The sequence below is a fragment of the Gadus macrocephalus genome, chromosome 20, assembly GCF_031168955.1.
Source record: "Gadus macrocephalus chromosome 20, ASM3116895v1".
Classification (NCBI taxonomy): domain Eukaryota; kingdom Metazoa; phylum Chordata; class Actinopteri; order Gadiformes; family Gadidae; genus Gadus; species Gadus macrocephalus.
Genome location: NC_082401.1, coordinates 18,083,749 through 18,102,980, shown reverse-complemented (window position 1 = coordinate 18,102,980; position 19,232 = coordinate 18,083,749). Strand labels below are relative to the sequence as shown.

The 19,232-nt window shown below is 43.7% G+C and overlaps 1 protein-coding gene across 1 annotated transcript in view; it reads right to left on the bottom strand.

Annotated features, from left to right (window-relative positions):
- Positions 1 to 118: 118 nt before the first annotated feature.
- Positions 119 to 19,232, bottom strand: part of pth2ra (parathyroid hormone 2 receptor a) — a 55,277-nt gene continuing 36,163 nt past the window's right edge. The window contains exons 11-13 of the mRNA XM_060040265.1: positions 12,326 to 12,464; positions 2,760 to 2,801; positions 119 to 2,409 (exon numbers count right to left, since the gene is read on the bottom strand). Of these exons, the coding sequence (XP_059896248.1) occupies positions 1,963 to 2,409; positions 2,760 to 2,801; positions 12,326 to 12,464 (628 nt within the window). The 3' untranslated portion in view covers positions 119 to 1,962. The remainder of the gene's footprint in view (positions 2,410 to 2,759; positions 2,802 to 12,325; positions 12,465 to 19,232) is intronic.

The window sequence follows — 19,232 nt, the reverse complement described above, 5'->3', positions numbered from 1 at the left end:
ACGCCCCTACCGGTTACCGTTGACAATGCCAGGCCACGCACCATGGCAACGATACATCAATACATTCAGCTATAAATTATTGATAACAAAGATATCCGTTTCCGACATCATGATGCTATCCTTTAGGCTTCTAAAAATATCTCCCACAGATACACATCGATATATTATATATATATATATGTCCCTTTCCTTGCAAAGATCATGATGCATATTCAGCCTCTTCAGAGCAAGAGCAAAGGCTGAGGCTTGTAAGTGCCTGTAAAGGTCATATGTGGCGGGTAGTTTTATGTACAGCATTGAACATTTTGTAGATACATAAGAGTTTTATTACAGATTCAGCAATGTGAAACCCTGAACGTGTTGTCTGAGAGAGAGAGAGAGAGAGAGAGAGAGAGAGAGAGAGAGAGAGAGAGAGAGAGAGAGAGAGAGAGAGAGAGAGAGAGAGAGAGAGAGAGAGAGAGAGAGAGAGAGAGAGAGAGAGAGAGAGAGAGAGACTGTGTTAAAGGCTTTGGGTTTCAATTTCTTATTATTTGAGAGAGAGGAACAGATAAAGGAGCAAAGGGGAAACAAGCGAAAGTGAGGGTGACGGATGTCTTTATTTAGTATAATCAAGTCAATAATAAATAAAGAGAGAGTGACACTAAGTGTGATGAAGAGGAATCGATATTTTAGAGCTAAGAAGAGGGGGATTGATGACGATTCAGGAACAAAATAATTGGCTCGATCTCTCGATCGAGCCGATAACCTGTAGTAAAAGCTGATGTGACACAAATAGTTGGATATCTTGTTAACCCCTTTATTCAGTGAGCTGCGTTGTGCATCTGGACCCCCTGATGAACATGCCCACAGAGCCCGAACTAAAATACTGGGCCTAAGACCTGTGGATTAAAGACATCGGGTCAATCAGTGATTGTCAAAAATGGTACAAGCGATAACATCCAAGTATGTTGGTTTGTGTACACTCCTCCATTCTGGTTTGGTGTTTGTGTTTGTGCGCTGCTGCGCTGTGTGTGTGTGCGTGCGCGTGTGTGTGTGTGTTGGTGTGTGGTTTGTGTGTGTGCGTTTGTGTGTGCTTTAAACCTCACAGTACATGTTTTGAAGCGCCATTTATGTACATTTTTCACAGTTTCCAGTTGCTGCATTGTAAACATGTCATTATACAAAAATAGCAATTTTTTTCAACACTTTGAGCCACAAATTCTGCCGATGTAAACAACATACATCAAGTGAGGAAAGGGATAAAAGCACAATTTGTCAATAAAATAACAATTGAAAAAACAATCAAGCATCCATTTTTTTAAATTATTAAAAGAATGATGTGTGCAGCACGTGCACACATTCAGCACTGAACACATCACCAAGCATACAGCAAGACAAGACAAGGAGCTTGCATGCGTTACATACATATATACAAATATACACCTATATCACAGTGATTCAATAAATGAGTGGACATATGGATGAGGCAGTTCCCATTTCTTGGGATCTTTTCCAGAACATTCTATTCTTATCCGGCGACCAACTGGCCTTTGAAATGACCGTTGACGTGACATGTCCGTACTCCAACACCTTGGGTTTCATGAGTTTCCTACCCGAGTCCTACACCATCAAGCGTTTCGTTTGACAAAAAAACTCTGTTGTGGTCCCTCTCGCACCGGGGCTGCCAAACGGCGCCTTATGTGCGCCATCGAAGGGGCCCCACTGCTGCAGCCACGCGGCCCGTGGCTCCGTCCAGTACCTTTCAAATAAACGACCCCCCCTGCAGAGCTGCAACCCGCGGGGCGACTCACCACTCTCACTCATAAACGATGCAATCACTCCTTGGCCATGCATTGTTCGGATGTACAAAGCGGGTAAACGCTTGGTCAGCGGACCCCCCTCTGAGCACCCTGTTGACATGGAGTGGCGAGCGGAGGCCTGAGCCCCACCCCAACGGCGCCCCCCCCCTCCAGGCGGTCTCACTCACAGGGTCTCCTCCTCCTCGTCCTCGGCAGTGGCGCTGCTGTCCAGCACGGGCAGCGCCTCCTTCAGCGAGATGTCCTCCAGACGCTTGGGCCCGCTGTCTCCGTCTCCCGCCTCCGCCTCCGCCTCCGCCGCGGCGTCGTCGCGCACCGACGGCCGGGGGCTGTCGCCGTCCGAGCCGCTCGCCACGTAGCCGGGCAGCGCGGCGTGCGCGACGCTGGGGGCGGGCGGCGCCGAGCTGCGGTACACGCGGCTGGACACCAGCGTGGTGGAGCGCGTGGCGGCGTGGTGGCCCAGCGCCAGGTGCGACTGGCTGCTGGTGCTGTGGTTGTTGTTGTTGAGGCCCGTCAGCACCGAGCCGTAGCGGCAGGGCCCGCACGCCACCGGCACCTTCCAGTCCAGCGCCAGGTTCCAGCGCGTCCACGTCTTCCGCACCTCCGTCTGCACCTGGCGGCAGGGGGAGCGGGGGGGGGGGGGGGGGCGGGGGTAAGGGAGCGTCTGATTGGTCGAAAAAGGATTGTATGGGGGCGATGTCCACATCGTTGCAAGGGAATTGCCGAAGGGAATTCTATGCTATGTCGTATGATTTTAGCTTAAAAGTATGTTTGATACTCGGAAGGAATAAAAAGTGTAAAGCAGATGAACACTGATGGAAAAAAAGGGCGAGCCAATGAATACATTTGAACAGAAGCGGGGTCGGCGGTGAACATTGACAAGCCTAGGTTTGTAGGGTTTGATGTGAAACGTTAACCTTGAATATACGCTTTATATATTTCATTGGTCGATTCTGCACTTACCTCTCCGTTGCAGTAGCAGTATATTATGGATACAAAAAAGCCCTGGGAGAAAACCAGCAGAAAAACAGAACCGACGTTACTGAACAACCTTCACGTAGGAATATGTTGTGAAAAGGAGCTTTTTGAAAAGCATATGAATGATAGTATTGTGTTATTATATATAGGGAAATATTTCATTTAGGTCCCCATAGTGAAGCCGTTCCTCCTGCTCAATCTGGCCTCAATAGATAGCGGGGGTGGGGGGGGGGGGCAAGAGATAACGCTTCTGACTTTTCAATCTGCACAAATGAATGGGTGGGAAGATGAAAGCAGTGCGAGCTAATGGCTCTCCACAGGCTGAGAGTTGACTGAGGTTGAGTGTGCCGGAGTGTGAGAGAGAAGGAGAGAACATGTGCCAGTCAGATACGTCCCTGAAAGTCGAGTTGCATGTTTTTTTTGATGACCATGCACAAAATGTAATTTTGTGTAAATGTATGGATTTCTAGTTGGTGCATGTGCTAGAGGGAAGAAGGAAGAAGGAGAAAATCGTGTTTCAGTAATCAAAGCAGCACGAACGAATGACATTCCACTGCCATCAATAAATGTATCCTCCTCCATGTGTGTATCCAGGCCAAAGGCAGTCCATAATAATCAGGGCATTACAGGTTTGATGGTTCGGAGTTTAACTAAGAGCTAGATCATTCTTTTCATCCGGGTTTTGTGAAAGTAGCCTGTTTTTAAGCTCCAGAATTTTAAGTATTTTCAAAATGTTTCAATGCCACGTCCACTAGGGATGGGCGATATGGCCTAAAATCCATATTGCGATATACATGCAACCTATTGCGATAACGATATATATCACGATATATAAATCATAATAGAACCATTTCAGAACAGGTTACATAGACTCTAAGGAAAGCTAAACTGCTAAATGTATGTCGTTTTGAGAACATTTATTGTGCAAAACTAATCATACAACATAATGTTGTAGCTGCAGAGACTTTAAAAAAAGAAAAAAATCTTCTGTGTAATGACGTATACTTCTCTTAATGAAATAAAAATTGGTGGTGTCTTAATAAAGAATAATAAAGAAACGGATACTGTGAATTAGGGAAATACGTCCAGTATTAGGCATGGCTATTTTAAATAAAGAAAAATCTTCCAAGTGTGTGCACAGATACCAATAAGTGGAAAATTAACGCAGATCATTTTGAAATGAACATGAAATGAGAGCAATCACCAGCTCCTCCGTTTCGCTTTCAGCCATATTTACTTAGATGACGATGATGCGTTGAAGCCGGTTGGAGCTCATGGCTCTTTAAATTCCGCGGGTCGCGGACGATGCGTTGCAGCCGGTTGCAGCTCGTGGCTCTTTAAATTCTGCGGGTCGCGGACGATGCGTTGCAGCCGGTTGCAGCTCGTGGCTCTTTAAATTCCGCGGGTCGCGGACGATGCGTTGCAGCCGGTTGCAGCTCGTGGCTCTTTATATTTCGCGAGTCATGGATAGATCGCGTCAAACATACATTATCGCGATAGAGCAATATAACTAAAATCTCTATCGTAGGCCATTTTTTATCGTTTATATCGTATATCGTTTATATCGCGCATTCCTAACGTCCACCTCTGTCGATGCTAGTGTGTTTGAACATTCAATACGCGGTCCCCACAAAAAGCTTGTTTGTTTCAATTTCACTAATGTCTTTTGTTAACAGTTTGTGACTGGGCACTCGTTAATGGCGTATCTCTAATGCGGGCTATGGGCCGACGGGTCCCTGCTCCACTGGACCAGCTGTAGAGCTGGCTGAGGCTTTTGATCTGGCCCCCAGGTGGGGCCCTGGCTGAAGGCTGGGGGCCCCGCCGGGCCCCGGCCGTTTGAGCCGCAGATGGTGGCGCTATATTGGACGGAGTAGGGGGTAATCTACCATCCAACTCCCAGTACTCACTCACTGGACAACATTCTTAGCATTCCTCTGCTCATCTGTTGAGCCAACACAGTCTCACTCCGAGAATGTCAAATACCGACTGTAGGCAAAGGCCCTTTAGCGTCGGTGACTGACGGGAAAGGTACCCTTTTTAGTCGGTCGGTGACGGTAAAGGTACCCTTCGGCGTCTTCTGCATACGGAATGGGGGGTGCCTCACTACGTCTCTAATAGACGCTGTGAGCATCTTTCCTATTGGATAGTTTTTAGGATATTCTTCTGTGAAAATGGCGGACATACTTTTTATCCTGGGTGGAAAATATGATATTTTAGCATAGTTAAACCATTAAAAGTGTTTATGTAAACATTTTTAGCGAGAAATGTGCATTTTACTTTCATAATCGTCGTTCGGCGAATGTGAAAGATGTTTGGTTTGATAGATATGACGAAGAATATTTAATCGGGCGATAATGGCCGGCGTACAGGCATCCCGGGCTCACGAAAATAGGTGACACTGTCACGTTATTTAATCTATTGAAACGTGATCAGGTACACGTATTTTCTAAATGTTCGCGTCAAAAAGCACAATTTTCAAACTCATGCATATCAATTGGAAGTATTTGTCGTGATTTGTCACTAAGCACGACTTCCATCTAAGGTTCTGTCTGGGAGCTTTCTCCCTATTGTCCCTTAAGGAGCTCTGTACAGAACATTTATTGTTAAAAATTGTCTGTGATAACTAAGAATATGACAGCTTTTCCAGTCTCACCAATATGCGCACAGATCGCACGGTTTGACACTTTCAAAATGCGTGCAGTACATACGCCAAATGACCATTTCGTGTGCATACGATACGCACACACACACACACACACACACACACACACACACACACACACACACACACACACACACACACACACACACACACACACACACACACACACACACACACACACACACACACTGCATTTCGCTGCCAAATAAATAAATACTAAGGCAGAATAAACAATAAATTAATTCATTATCATTCAACTTCAACATGCGTTATCACAGTATAGTGGTGGAGGGATTACGTATGTTGGCCAACCCGGAAGTGAGTGTCGCCCTGGGTTCCCTTGACAAATAGCCAATGGGTTTTTCCATTTGATTTTGGATTATTGCAGAAGCACCTTGAAGCACCTCCTCAAAAACTGAAAATAAATAAAAATAACTGTGCTCCAAAGAAAGAAATGTAAACCAATGCATTCCGAATGGGAGTGTTTCTCCGATTTTTCCATGCTACACAAAACGAAATGTAAACCCATGCAAATAAAGACTTCATGGTCATAATCATTTAAATATCATTAATCTCCTGAGGGTGGTATTCTATTTTTTTCAACGGGGCTGAATCCAGTCACTTGACCGTCATGGTTGCTATGGTGGTTGCTATCCACCAGCCCCTCTCATCCTCACATGGCATCCTCAAATTGTGTTGTTTTTGTCGTAAACTAGGGTCCGATGGTTAAAAAATAGACGGATATTCCAAGCTTGGATGTTTTTATTTTCTGCAGTTTAGACTTCTTCTATAACCTATTTTTGAAAGCAAAACACCAAGCTCATTGATTTAACGAGGCAGGGTTATTTGAAACAATTTATTAAATAAATATTTATGAGAGGTCATTCCTTCTCCTGAGTTTTCTTCCTATTTATGTCTAGTGTACAACCCTACTGTCCACAAGCATCACCCCCCCCCCTCCCCATATGGATTTGGAGAATTGTTGCCACGTCCCAGTGGTGGAGGTATCATATATATGAAAGAGGGCATTCAATTATACTGCAATGATCAATTAGGATGCCGAAGCCCTAAAGGAAGTGATGCAATAGGTGACTGGGTCGACGACATTTAAGTAAGCTTTACTTTGAGGTCTCTTATATATCAAAGGGGGTCTCAAAGGACGCATACGCTTCAACCTGTGGCTCCAGCCCTACAGGAAATGACTCGGCACGTGCTCCATCTCGTTGCACCTGCACCCAGCGGCTCGCTTGCAAGATTTTAGCCTGAAGTTATTCCCAGACCTACACCGTAGCCATCCAACCTGCATATCTGAGAATCAGGCCTCTCTTTAATAATGACAAAATGTATGAGAGAAAAAGAAATACACATTAACTTTTGACTCATAAGCGGCGTGGTGCCGGCTCCTTTTGACCTTTTGACCCCAGACTTCTGGGGGAATAGCTGAATCAATTCATTAGTCAATCAAAAGCATGTAAATATCTTCCCGGTGGCGTAAGAGGGAGAACAAGGTGTCCTTCAACATCTACGCTTCCAGGCGATTGCAACGGTGCCACACATGAGCATATTCGAACATGTTTAATGGTAGTAATTAGCTGTCGAAATTGGAGGCCTTAATCAATAATGAGCAGCTATTGATTTGCTTCCCGATAGAAATTTGTGACAAATGACATGTTATTTAGCCTCTACACGTTGAGTTGAGTCCAATGACACCAAGCATGACACTCTAGAAAATGGTAACATGTATTTTACATGGTACACCTAGGTCTAGGACATGATCTCGGTGTAGCAAGTGGGCGAGCTTGATCTCATTGGACTCAGCTTAACGTGTAGATGCTAAATAACATGTAATTTGTCAAAAATCTCCATCGGGAAGCAAATCTATAGCTGGTCATTATTGATAAAGGCCTCCAAAATCGACAGCTAATTACTACCCCGAAACATATTCAAATATGATCATGTGTGGCACTGTTGCAATTGCCTCGAACGTTCTCGGGGCCCCGGGAAATGTGTGTGGTCGTCGACCCAGTCACCTATTGCATCACTTCCTTTAGGGCTTCGGCATCCTAATTGATCATTGCAGTATAATTGAATGCCCTCTTTCATATATATGATACCTCCACCACTGGGACGTGGCAACAATTCTCCAAATCCATATGGGGAGGGGGGGGGGTGATGCTTGTGGACAGTAGGGTTGTACACTAGACATAAATAGGAAGAAAACTCAGGAGAAGGAATGACCTCTCATAAATATTTATTTAATAAATTGTTTCAAATAACCCTGCCTCGTTAAATCAATGAGCTTGGTGTTTTGCTTTCAAAAATAGGTTATAGAAGAAGTCTAAACTGCAGAAAATAAAAACATCCAAGCTGCCTTTTAAGGATACCTTGGAATATCCGTCTATTTTTTAACCATCGGACCCTAGTTTACGACAAAAACAACACAATTTACGGCAGCTCATTTGCCGCGTGGTTTTTAGAGCCATGTGAGGATGAGAGGGGCTGGTGGATAGCAACCACCATAGCAACCATGACGGTCAAGTGACTGGATTCAGCCCTGTTGAAAAAAATAGAATACCACCCTCAGGAGATTAATGATATTTAAATGATTATGACCATGAAGTCTTTATTTGCATGGGTTTACATTTCGTTTTGTGTAGCATGGAAAAATCGGAGAAACACTCCCATTCGGAATGCATTGGTTTACATTTCTTTCTTTGGAGCACAGTTATTTTTATTTATTTTCAGTTTTTGAGGAGGTGCTTCAAGGTGCTTCTGCAATAATCCAAAATCAAATGGAAAAACCCGTTGGCTATTTGTCAAGGGAACCCAGGGCGACACTCACTTCCGGGTTGGCCAACATACGTAATCCCTCCACCACTATACTGTGATAACGCATGTTGAAGTTGAATGATAATGAATTAATTTATTCTTTATTCTGCCTTAGTATTTATTTATTTGGCAGCGAAATGCAGTGTGTGTGTGTGTGTGTGTGTGTGTGTGTGTGTGTGTGTGTGTGTGTGTGTGTGTGTGTGTGTGTGTGTGTGTGTGTGTGTGTGTGTGTGTGTGTGCGTATCGTATGCACACGAAATGGTCATTTGGCGTATGTACTGCACGCATTTTGAAAGTGTCAAACCGTGCGATCTGTGCGCATATTGGTGAGACTGGAAAAGCTGTCATATTCTTAGTTATCACAGACAATTTTTAACAATAAATGTTCTGTACGGAGCTCCTTAAGGGACAATAGGGAGAAAGCTCCCAGACAGAACCTTAGATGGAAGTCGTGCTTAGTGACAAATCACGACAAATACTTCCAATTGATATGCATGAGTTTGAAAATTGTGCTTTTTGACACGAACATTTAGAAAATACGTGTACCTGATCACGTTTCAATAGATTAAATAACGTGACAGTGTCACCTATTTTCGTGAGCCCGGGATGCCTGTACGCCGGCCATTATCGCCCGATGAAATATTCTTCGTCATATCTATCAAACCAAACATCCTTCACGTTCGCCGAACGACGATTATGAAAGTAAAATGCACATTTCTCGCTAATTTTTTTTACATAAACACTTTTAATGGTTTAACTATGCTAAAATATCATATTTTCCACCCAGGATAAAAAGTATGTCCGCCATTTTCACAGAAGAATATCCTAAAAACTATCCAATAGGAAAGATGCTCACAGCGTCTATTAGAGACGTAGTGAGGCACCCCCCATTCCGTATGCAGAAGACGCCGAAGGGTACCTTTACCGTCACCGACCGACTAAAAAGGGTACCTTTCCCGTCAGTCACCGACGCTAAAGGGCCTTTGCCAACAGTCGGTATTTGACGTTCTCGGAGTGAGACTGTGTTGGTTGAGCGGAGGAATGACGAATGAGAAAACAAAGCTAGTCAATGCAATTAATCAGTAGGGAAAAACATTTATAATTATTACATGCGCGTGCACACAGACATGGTTGTTTTTCACGGTCTAGCATTTGTTTTGTTTAATTCAGTTTCATTGTAAATTGTTTTTAAAGCTGGTTTACTAGTCGAGTTATTTTCTTTATTTTGAAAATGCTTAGTTTTAATGTCATTTGTATTAGTTTCAGTGCTCATTTTTGTATTTCTTTTAATATTGGGTAATTGTCAGTGGCGAGATTCTAAGTATTTATATCTCAGCGGTGGACTGGTAAAAAGTGTGTGTGTGTGTGTGTGTGTGTGTGTGTGTGTGTGTTTGTCATTGTCATTGTCATTGTCATTGTGTGTGCGTGTGTCATTGTGTGCGTGTGTCATTGTGTGCGTGTGTCATTGTGTGCGTGTGTCATTGTGTGCGTGTGTCATTGTGTGCGTGTGTCTCTGTCTGCGTGAGTTTCTCTGTGTGTGTGTGTGTGTGTGTGTGTGTGTGTGTGTGTGTGTGTCTGTATATGTGTCTAGAGGAAAAAGACCCCTGTCAGAGGCCTATTAGAAATGACGTGCCCCCCATGACCCGCCCAAAAGGGGAAGTCTCTTGGGTCGGCGGTCCAGCTTTGTTTGTTTTCATTATCAATGTTAGCCTTCAACCACACCAGTCTAAATTCACTCTAAATAGATTTTGAAGAAGCTCCTTAATGATCGGTCTGGAGGGCTAGACTATAGGAGACAAAGGCAGAGCTAAATTGATCGTGATCAGTCCCCAGCACTCCTCACTGCACCTGCAATTGGATATTACAATTATACTCAGAGATAACCCATGGCTGCCATCAAGGGGGTGTGTGTGTGTGTGTGTGTGTGTGTGTGTGTGTGTGTGTGTGTGTGTGTGTGTGTGTGTGTGTGTACGTACTGGGTTGTCTAGTATATTAAGTGGACTTGAACCCATCACATTAAAATCATTATGTATGCTATTCCCTGTACAATTTAATTTGAGCATAGGAAAGCCGAGCATGCTGTCCGGCTTGAATGTAATGAGGTATCCTAACCAGGGTGGGAATTAGGCCCCTGTCCCGCACCAAGGGCCCTATTTTAACGGTCTGAAACGCAAGTGGGAAGCGCAAAGCGCAAGTAGCTTTGTGGGCGGTTCTACGGCGCCATCGCTATTTTACAGGCGGATAAATGACACTTGCGTCGCGGCGCAAGTGTCAAAAGGGTCGGTCTGAAGCAGCCTAGTTACCCGTAGGTGTGGTTTGGGCGTAACGTCCAACAAACCAATGAGAGTGCCAGCTCCCATCCCCTTTAAGAGCCATGAGCGCATTTGAATCGGACGAGTTGATATTTTGACAGCGCGTCTGCAGTCTCCGATGAGACAGATGCACATGAATTTCAAACTGCAAATGGCTCACTTTATTGCCAAATAATATGGCCTAATTCACACATGGAATAAGGGGTTTTCTTCCACAACTTCAGAAATACTGAGTCCTCAAATAAATTTTGGCAAAGAAAACGTATATGATATAACATATGATATGCGGTAACTGTGGTTCTATTTAATGATATACGCAATACATTATAAACATTGTTTCTTATCAGTATTGTATGCTATCCTAATATGCATGTGTCCCCGCAGTAATAGACATTGCCATTGATTGTATTATGCGTTACGTGTTTAGTTTGCATGTGTTTAAACAGAGCACACACGCGCGCCCGCATTCATTCATTCTTTTTAACACTCACTCGCGGTAAAACAATGTTTTTCACGATCAAATACTCATCAATCCTAAAAGTTATGGGCATGTAGGCCTACACGATGTCTCTGTCAAGAAAATATGTGTTTGCTGTATGGTGTTTGCAGATGCATTGATTTAAAAGTACAACTTATTACGGCTGCATCAGCTGTTCTTTCCCAAATAATTTACCAAGAATGTGCGGCTAGGTAGATGGGAGAAGCAAAGTGTATGCGCGAGGTGCACATGCAATCCGTATGCATCGCATGCGCATGTATGCATGCGCCATTAAATTGGCATCTGAACAACGCGCCACTGACTTTTAACCAGGTATTTCCTGGTCAGTAGCGCAATGGTATTCAGAAACGGCAAAATACCGTTTGCGCCAGAACACGCCTCCTCCTTCCGCCGAACCGCCCCTTGGGGCGCATGATCAATCCCTAATTTACCGGCGAGTGGCGGTGGTGGGAAAAGAACGCTCTGCGCCAGTTGTAAACTAGCAACGACACATGCGCCAGTGACTAAGTCACTTGCGCCGGATGCAAGATAGGGCCCCAAGTGTGGCTCGATTTTGTACTTGTTACCACCAAAGGTGTCAAGTAACGAAGTACAAATACTTTGTGTGTCTAAAACAGGTGCATCCCAATAAACATTAACATTATAGTCATTAGATGGCCTTTAGAAAAATGTTTTTTGGGGGAAGTGGGGCAGTGTGCTATAGAGGTGTGCTGTGTGTGTGTCACTAATTCACGGATGAGATAAATGCAGAGAACAAATTGTATGTGTGAGCATACTTGGCAAAAAAGCTGTAATTGTAATTTTATAGGCCCCTGTGGCACGGCCTACGCTTTTGTCCTGAATGGCATTTTTTTCCCCTTGCATTACTTTTACTTTAATACTTTAAGTAGTTTTGAAACCAGTACTTTTATACTTTTACTTAAGTAAAAAGCCTGAGTTGATACTTCTATACTTCTAGGAACCAACGTTCAACAAGGGTCTATCTGAGGACTCACAGGCTACATGACACACCCCCTTCACTGCACGATACACACTTTAGCACACGTCATACGCACTTTAGTACATAAAACACCCCCATCACACTTCAGTACATGACGCACACACCCTTCACTACACGACAGCCCTGCCCACTATGCCCCATTATTAAGGGGATGCATGTGTTCAAGGGCCTTAAGAACGGCAAGAATACCTTCATTATGGTAAAAGTAAATGGTTAATGGAACTTTCCTATTGCCTAGTGTGAGTATACCTGGAAGGAGTTGAAGAACAGCTCAAAGTACATGCGGACCTCCCAGCTTGGCCCTTTAGTCGTCTGCGGTAATCCCACGAAGATGATGTAGTGGACCCCGAACACCAACACCAGCACCAGAGTGGACTTGGCCAGTTTCCTGTGGACACACACACACACACACACACACACACACAGACACACACACAAAACAAGAAACATTAGATACATCTACACACTGACACAAATACACGCACCAAAACCAACAAGACACACACACACACACACACACACACACACACACACACACACACACACACACACACACACACACACACACACACACACACACACACACAAAACAAGACACATTAGATACATCTACACACTGACACAAATACACGCACACAAACCAACAAGACACACACACACACACACACACACACAGACCAACAAGACAAACGCCCAACAAGACAAAAAAACACATAAAAAAACAAGACACACACACAAACACAATATGACGCCCTTTCAACAAGACAAACACCCAGACAAAAACACACATTCGCACGGCAGATACATACACAAGGCACATACACAACGACACACACGACACAAACAAGACACACACCATCATTAAAGGTGCTGGAAGCAACATTTATTTGTTTGAACAAGTTTTGAATAGCTCTATAGTCTGACAGCCATCACTGACAGAGTGTTTGTTCAGTATCATGGATCTCCCAGGCAGTAAACACATAGTCTTCTGGTATTACCTTCACACTTTAGCCAATCAGGCCCGGTAAATGGTGGAACAGGAGAGGCTAACAATTCCATCGCTCCCAGGAGCACTTGCACAACCAACCACGTCAAGCAAAAACAAATACCAAAAACCCGACTGGAAGTTCAACAAAACGATGACACGGCTGACAGCGTCTTAGATCAACTGATGCATTATAAATTATGTCAGTTCAGCACCCTGTCTGGGTTCCAACATAAAAGGAATTAATTAAGATTGGTCGCTGAAGAGCCCACTAATCCACAAGGCGTCACAACAACTTTCTGCTTGTTGTGTGATTCACTGTTATCATCTGACTATTCCTTTGGATTGCATGCAAAAGGTTAAAAACAGCAGAGCTACGCGATAACATTACATAATTACTGCCCTTTCACCCTGCCCTAATTGCCTGCCTAAGAAACTTTAATTGTGTCTGTTTGAAAACCCATCCCGGGGCACCCCAGTGGGTCGTAGCTTTAAAGATCAGTCCTTACGGCACTGCAGTGACGCGGGTTTGATTCCTGCCGCACTTGCTGCATGTCTAGCACTCTCTGTAACTTCATGCATAAAATAACAAATGCAAAAGTAAATCCAAGCTCAGGAATTGGAGGCAAATACTGTGAAATTGAGTCGTGAAATGCAGTCGAAAAAAAATAATGTTAGCACCAAACCTAACCTGCAATTATTATTTTCTAGGAAAGGGGTTCACCAACATAGTGCTATGTGTGCTATAACAGTGCTATAACATAGGGCACCTGGGCGCCCGCAAGGACCATATGAGGCGCCCGCAGGCCTGTTCTAAAAATAGCACAACTCATTCTTGAACAACTCTTTCCCAACTTTTTTAAGTCATTGTGGATAATTATTGTGAGAAATCATTAACATGATCAGCGTCTTCACATAGATGAGTGTATTAATAATAATATATAACTGAGCAAATTTGTTATTTCAGAAGAGTGTATCAAACTGGGTGCCCTTCGTATGACTCAGTACCCATGAAGTAGCTCTCAGGTTCAAAAAAGGTTGGTGACCCCTGTTCTAGGGCATGCCTTATGGGACAAATGCCGTATTTTCTAGAAACATCTTTGTTTATATTCTTTATTCACGCATAGCCAGCCGACATCAGGCTTTTACAACAAACTGATAATCTTGCTCGCAATCACTGTTTTTCGATACGACAGTGTAAAGCATACAAAGTGATGCTAATGTTGTAGTTTCCGTGGTACAAAGGCTTTGTGCTTGACTTTGCAAACTGGGTGCTGGCATTGTTACACAGGTTACTTTCTAGCTGAAGGATCTGCTGGAACACCACCAAACTCCCATTCCCCCAGAGAACATTTGGCCGTGGACAGCACAAGTATTATTGTGTGTGATGGCAGCAGGGCAAGATCATACGATCTGAAATATTCTTTTGGCCTTATTATTGTTCTAGCCCATTTCCCCAATGAAGTTTTTGAGTCATCGACACAGAAAGTATGCCATATGCTAGAACGGTCTGGCAAAAGCGAAAATGACCTCAGGCCCATTGCACTCACGTCAGCGGTGATGATATGCCTGGAGAGGCTGGTTGCCCGGCACATCAAGGCCTGCCTCCCAGCATCATTTGATCCCCACCAGTTTGCTTATAGGGCTAACTGCTCTACTAAGGACGCCATCGCCATCACCCTCCACTCTACGCTGAGCCACCTCGAACACCCAGGCACCTATGCAAGACTGCTCTTCATAGATTACAGCTCAGCCTTCAATACAATAATCCCGGACATCCTGATAAATAAACTACTGGGCCTACACCTCCCTGCCTCCACCTGCGCTTGGATAAAAGGACTTCCTTTCCAACAGACCACAACAAGTGAGACTCGGCCCCCATCTCTCCTCCCCCCTCACACTCAACACTGGCTCCCCCCAAGGCTGCGTGCTGAGCCCACTTCTGTATACTCTATACACATCTGACTGCTCCCCCTCCCGCCTCCAACCTCATTATAAAATTTGCTGACGACACCACTGTGGTCGGACTCATCTCTGGGGGCGACGAGACGGCATATAGCGATGAGGTCCAGCAGCTGTCAGCATGGGGTTCAGCACGTAACCTCCAACTAAACACATCAAAAACTAAGGAAATCATCATAGACTCCAGACGACACAGCCCAGCCCATGCCCCCCTGCACATTAACGGGGATTGTGTGGAGAGGGTTCCATCCTGCGGTAACACTTTATAATCACTATCCGTTATAACTAGTTAATAGATCATAAGTAAACTGTTAATTAATGAGTTATTAATGACTTGTTAAGTGTTTATTAACAGTTTATTAAGGATTTATAATGATGCCTTGTAGATAGTTAATATATCATTAATAAACTGTTAGTTAATGAGTTATAAATGACTTGTTAAGTCATAACATACATAAACTATTAACTGATACTTTATATATGTTATTGGGACGTTATTCTAAAGTTGCAACTATTCCTCATTTACTAACAGTTAAGAAATTAGGAATAGTTGCAACTTTAGAATAACGTCCCAATAACATATAAACTATTAACTAATACTTAACAAGTCATTTATAACTCATTAACTAACAGTTTGTTAATGATCTATTAACTATCTACAAGGCATCATTATAAATCCTTAACAAACTGTTAACCAACACTTAACAAGTCATTAATAACTCATTAATTAACAGTTTACTTATGATCTATTAACTAGTTATAACGGATAGTTATTATAAAGTGTTACCCATCCTGCAAGTTCCTGGGAACATACATCTCTCAGGAGCTTTCTTGGTCTACAAACACAACAGCAATAAAGAAGAAGGCCCAGCAGCGACTACACTTTCTGAGAATTCTCATAAAAAAACATCTTGAACAAAAGCTGCTGGTGGTTGACCTTCTACCGGTCAACCATTGAAAGTGTGCTCACTTACTGCATCACTGCATGGTATGCTGGGAGTTCGGCGGCAGACAGGACGGCACTTCAGAGGGTCATAGGCACAGCTCAGAAGATCACAGGCTGCCCACTGCCCTCCCTGGAATAGCTGGCCAGCTCCCGCTGCCGAAACAGGACCAGATCCATTCTAAAAGACGCTGCGCACCCTGCTCACAACCTGTTCGATCTGCTTCCCTCTGGCAGGCGATACAGGTCAATGAAATCACGCACCACCAGACTAACCAACAGCTTCTTCCCCTGGGCCATACGTACACTAAACAAACAATAACCCCTGTGCAATACATAAATAACCACCTGAACGATCACCACTACCTCTGGACATTCCTCATTATGCTTACCTTCCTGGACCTGCTGCTATTTAGACATGTGTGGGCGGGAGGGTTGTTGTCTGGGAGGGAGGGGAGGGTGTCGGACACTTAAATGTGCCTTAAGTGGAAGGCAGGGGGAGGGGTTATTGGGGTTATTGTTGTTATACATTGATTAATATTTCGTACTGTACTCCATTTATTCTTTTAAAATTAAAAAAAAAGCACTCAACAAGATCTGCACCTTAATTTCGTTTTGTAAATACACTGTATTTAACCCAATGACAAATAAAGATTCTATTTTATTCTAATATTGCTTTCCAACTATAACTTTATAGGCGCTGTGGCCGTATTTGGCAATCACCCTTTCCCCATGGGTCGAGCATTTCCAATATCCCACGGTCCCAACGCACATCACTACGAGAGAAGCTTTCATCTCACTTTTGAACGTCTTCCAATCATGAACATAACGGTTAGATGAGCACCTCGGAAAACATTTGAATAAACTGTGTGCGCCACACACAGACAGGGCGGCAGTGGCTCAGGTCGGGTAAGCGGGTGGACTGGCTAGTTCGAGCCCCTTCGGAAAAAAGTTGAGAGGTGTCCTGTCGCTGAGCAAGACACCAAAACCCAGCTGCTCCCGACGAGCTGGCTGTTGCCTTGCAGGGCCGACACCATGAACGGATGAATTTTAGCCCTTAATTGTAAAGCGCTTTAATTGGACACTGGTTAGTAAAGCGCTATACATATGCAGTCCGTTTACTATTTAATCACACACAAGCACACAGAAACATAATCATGAATAAATAAATGATCAATCAAGAATAGATTATGCTGGATAATGAGCAGATGCTTTTGTGGGCTCATGAATTGGTCAGTGATGTATCTCCGTTGAGCTATTGGCAGGACAGAAAGATGAAAATACAGAGTAATATTGGGAGGTTTACACACTTTCCTGCTCCTTTCAGGAATGTAAGCACACATTCCTCTCCGACACTGTCTCACACAGGGCTCAAGACTCATTGTCCAATTGCAACTGACTTTTCCACTGCCAATGTAATTTGTATGTATTTACAAAGCATCCAAATACTACACCCAGGCAGGATTATTTCTTAATATCAACAATGAATAATTAACTTTAACCCTTTGTGCTGGCTTGACATGATCTCAGAATGAATATTTTTCTCATTCTCATGGTTCACACATTTCTCATATCTATGCACTCTCTTGGCTCATCTTATCTCAAATTTCACTTTCAAAAACCCAATGAATTTTTTAAAACATTCATAACATCAGATCAGGGGCAATGATGGTCAGTGTTTTTGTTAGGTGTTCTGGCTGAATCTTTTTTATTATTTCCTATTCCTAATAGATGCCATGTGTACTATTGGAAATGTTCAGTAAACTGTACAAAAAAAAGGTAACTTGACAAAGGGCTTAAGGTTAGGTCTCTGGTAGGATCGATGCGAGGGCAGGAATTGAGACACAACATTTCTGAAGGAATCTAAAAACCAATTCTATTTTTGAGACAGGCTGCTAGAACCAGAGGATCCTGGACACCATTATTCACCATCCCACACAGCTTGTAGATTTGCCTTCATAACAATAACAAATGTCTGCCATTGCTCTACAAACAATATTACAAATTCACCATTACTTCACAGACACCATCTCTTTTAATAAACATGTCTGCACCTTAGGGCTTATGTAAAAAAACAATAAAAATAAAAGTCAAACTTGGCCTATTTGAATGCATCAATTGAAGCGTAGAGTACCAACTTGCACCTGGTCATTGAAGCTTAACGCCACATGCATGCAGGTGAAATAAACGATCAATATGTAAATGTAACTGGAGGCTATTTTGTGTTTCATAGTCTCTTCACTGGCTCTGCCATGACCCGTGGCTCACCAGCCTTCATCTCTACCTCTGCCTCCTCAATCTCAGGGGGGCCTGGGGCTGCTTTCATGCGTGGAGCAGAAAAACTCGCCGACAAGAGCGTCGAGCGCTTGCCTCAGACACACAAAATTGCTGAAACCATGTTGTGCAGAAATTGCCTTCACCCATTTCTTCAATAAAATACACCTAATGGCAGCCGAGGATAGCTTGATATTGAAAGTATCCAAACGAAAAAATCCCAACCAAAAGCCTCTCTCCATAGGCCCTGCCCCAAAATAGAGTGACCGCCTCTTTAGCACTAGGTCAGCCTAACCTGTGAAACACTCACTAATGATATTGAAAGTATCCAAACGAAAAAATCCCAACCAAAAGCCTCTCTCCATAGGCCCTGCCCCAAAATAGAGTGACCGCCTCTTTAGCACTAGGTCAGCCTAACCTGTGAAAAAATCGCGAAAAAATCCCAACCAAAAGCCTCTCTCCATAGGCCCTGCCCCAAAATAGAGTGACCGCCTCTTTAGCACTAGGTCAGCCTATGAAGGCAGAGGCAGAGTGCACACAGGTAGCCGGGCAGGTAGGCTGTCCAATCATGTCCTTTGGGCCAAATGGAACGATTGGGCAGACTTATTACAGGCGGACAGCCTGTAATCTGACAGCCGCATACACCAAATGTGTGTACGTTATGAGCATTTCAACAAATTTACAAAAATGGTTGAATAAGATAAATTGAGTTAGACACTGACCGCCAACCTGCTGTTGTCATATGTGCCAACGCCAATGTTTTTCCGAGCGGCAGCGGGTCATTGTAAAGCAGCATGATCACAGCCATCTTCTTTTGGATTAAACAGCGAGGGAGAAAGACAGACCATGAAACACGTGTGCTTGTGGGCGTGCGTGTGTGTTTGTGTATGTCCACTAGGGTGGAGCTTATTTATGAACTCTTGAAATATGATCTTCTTACCCTCTCATTTTGTTCCTATATATAAAAAAATAAATCTGGCAAAATATGAGCA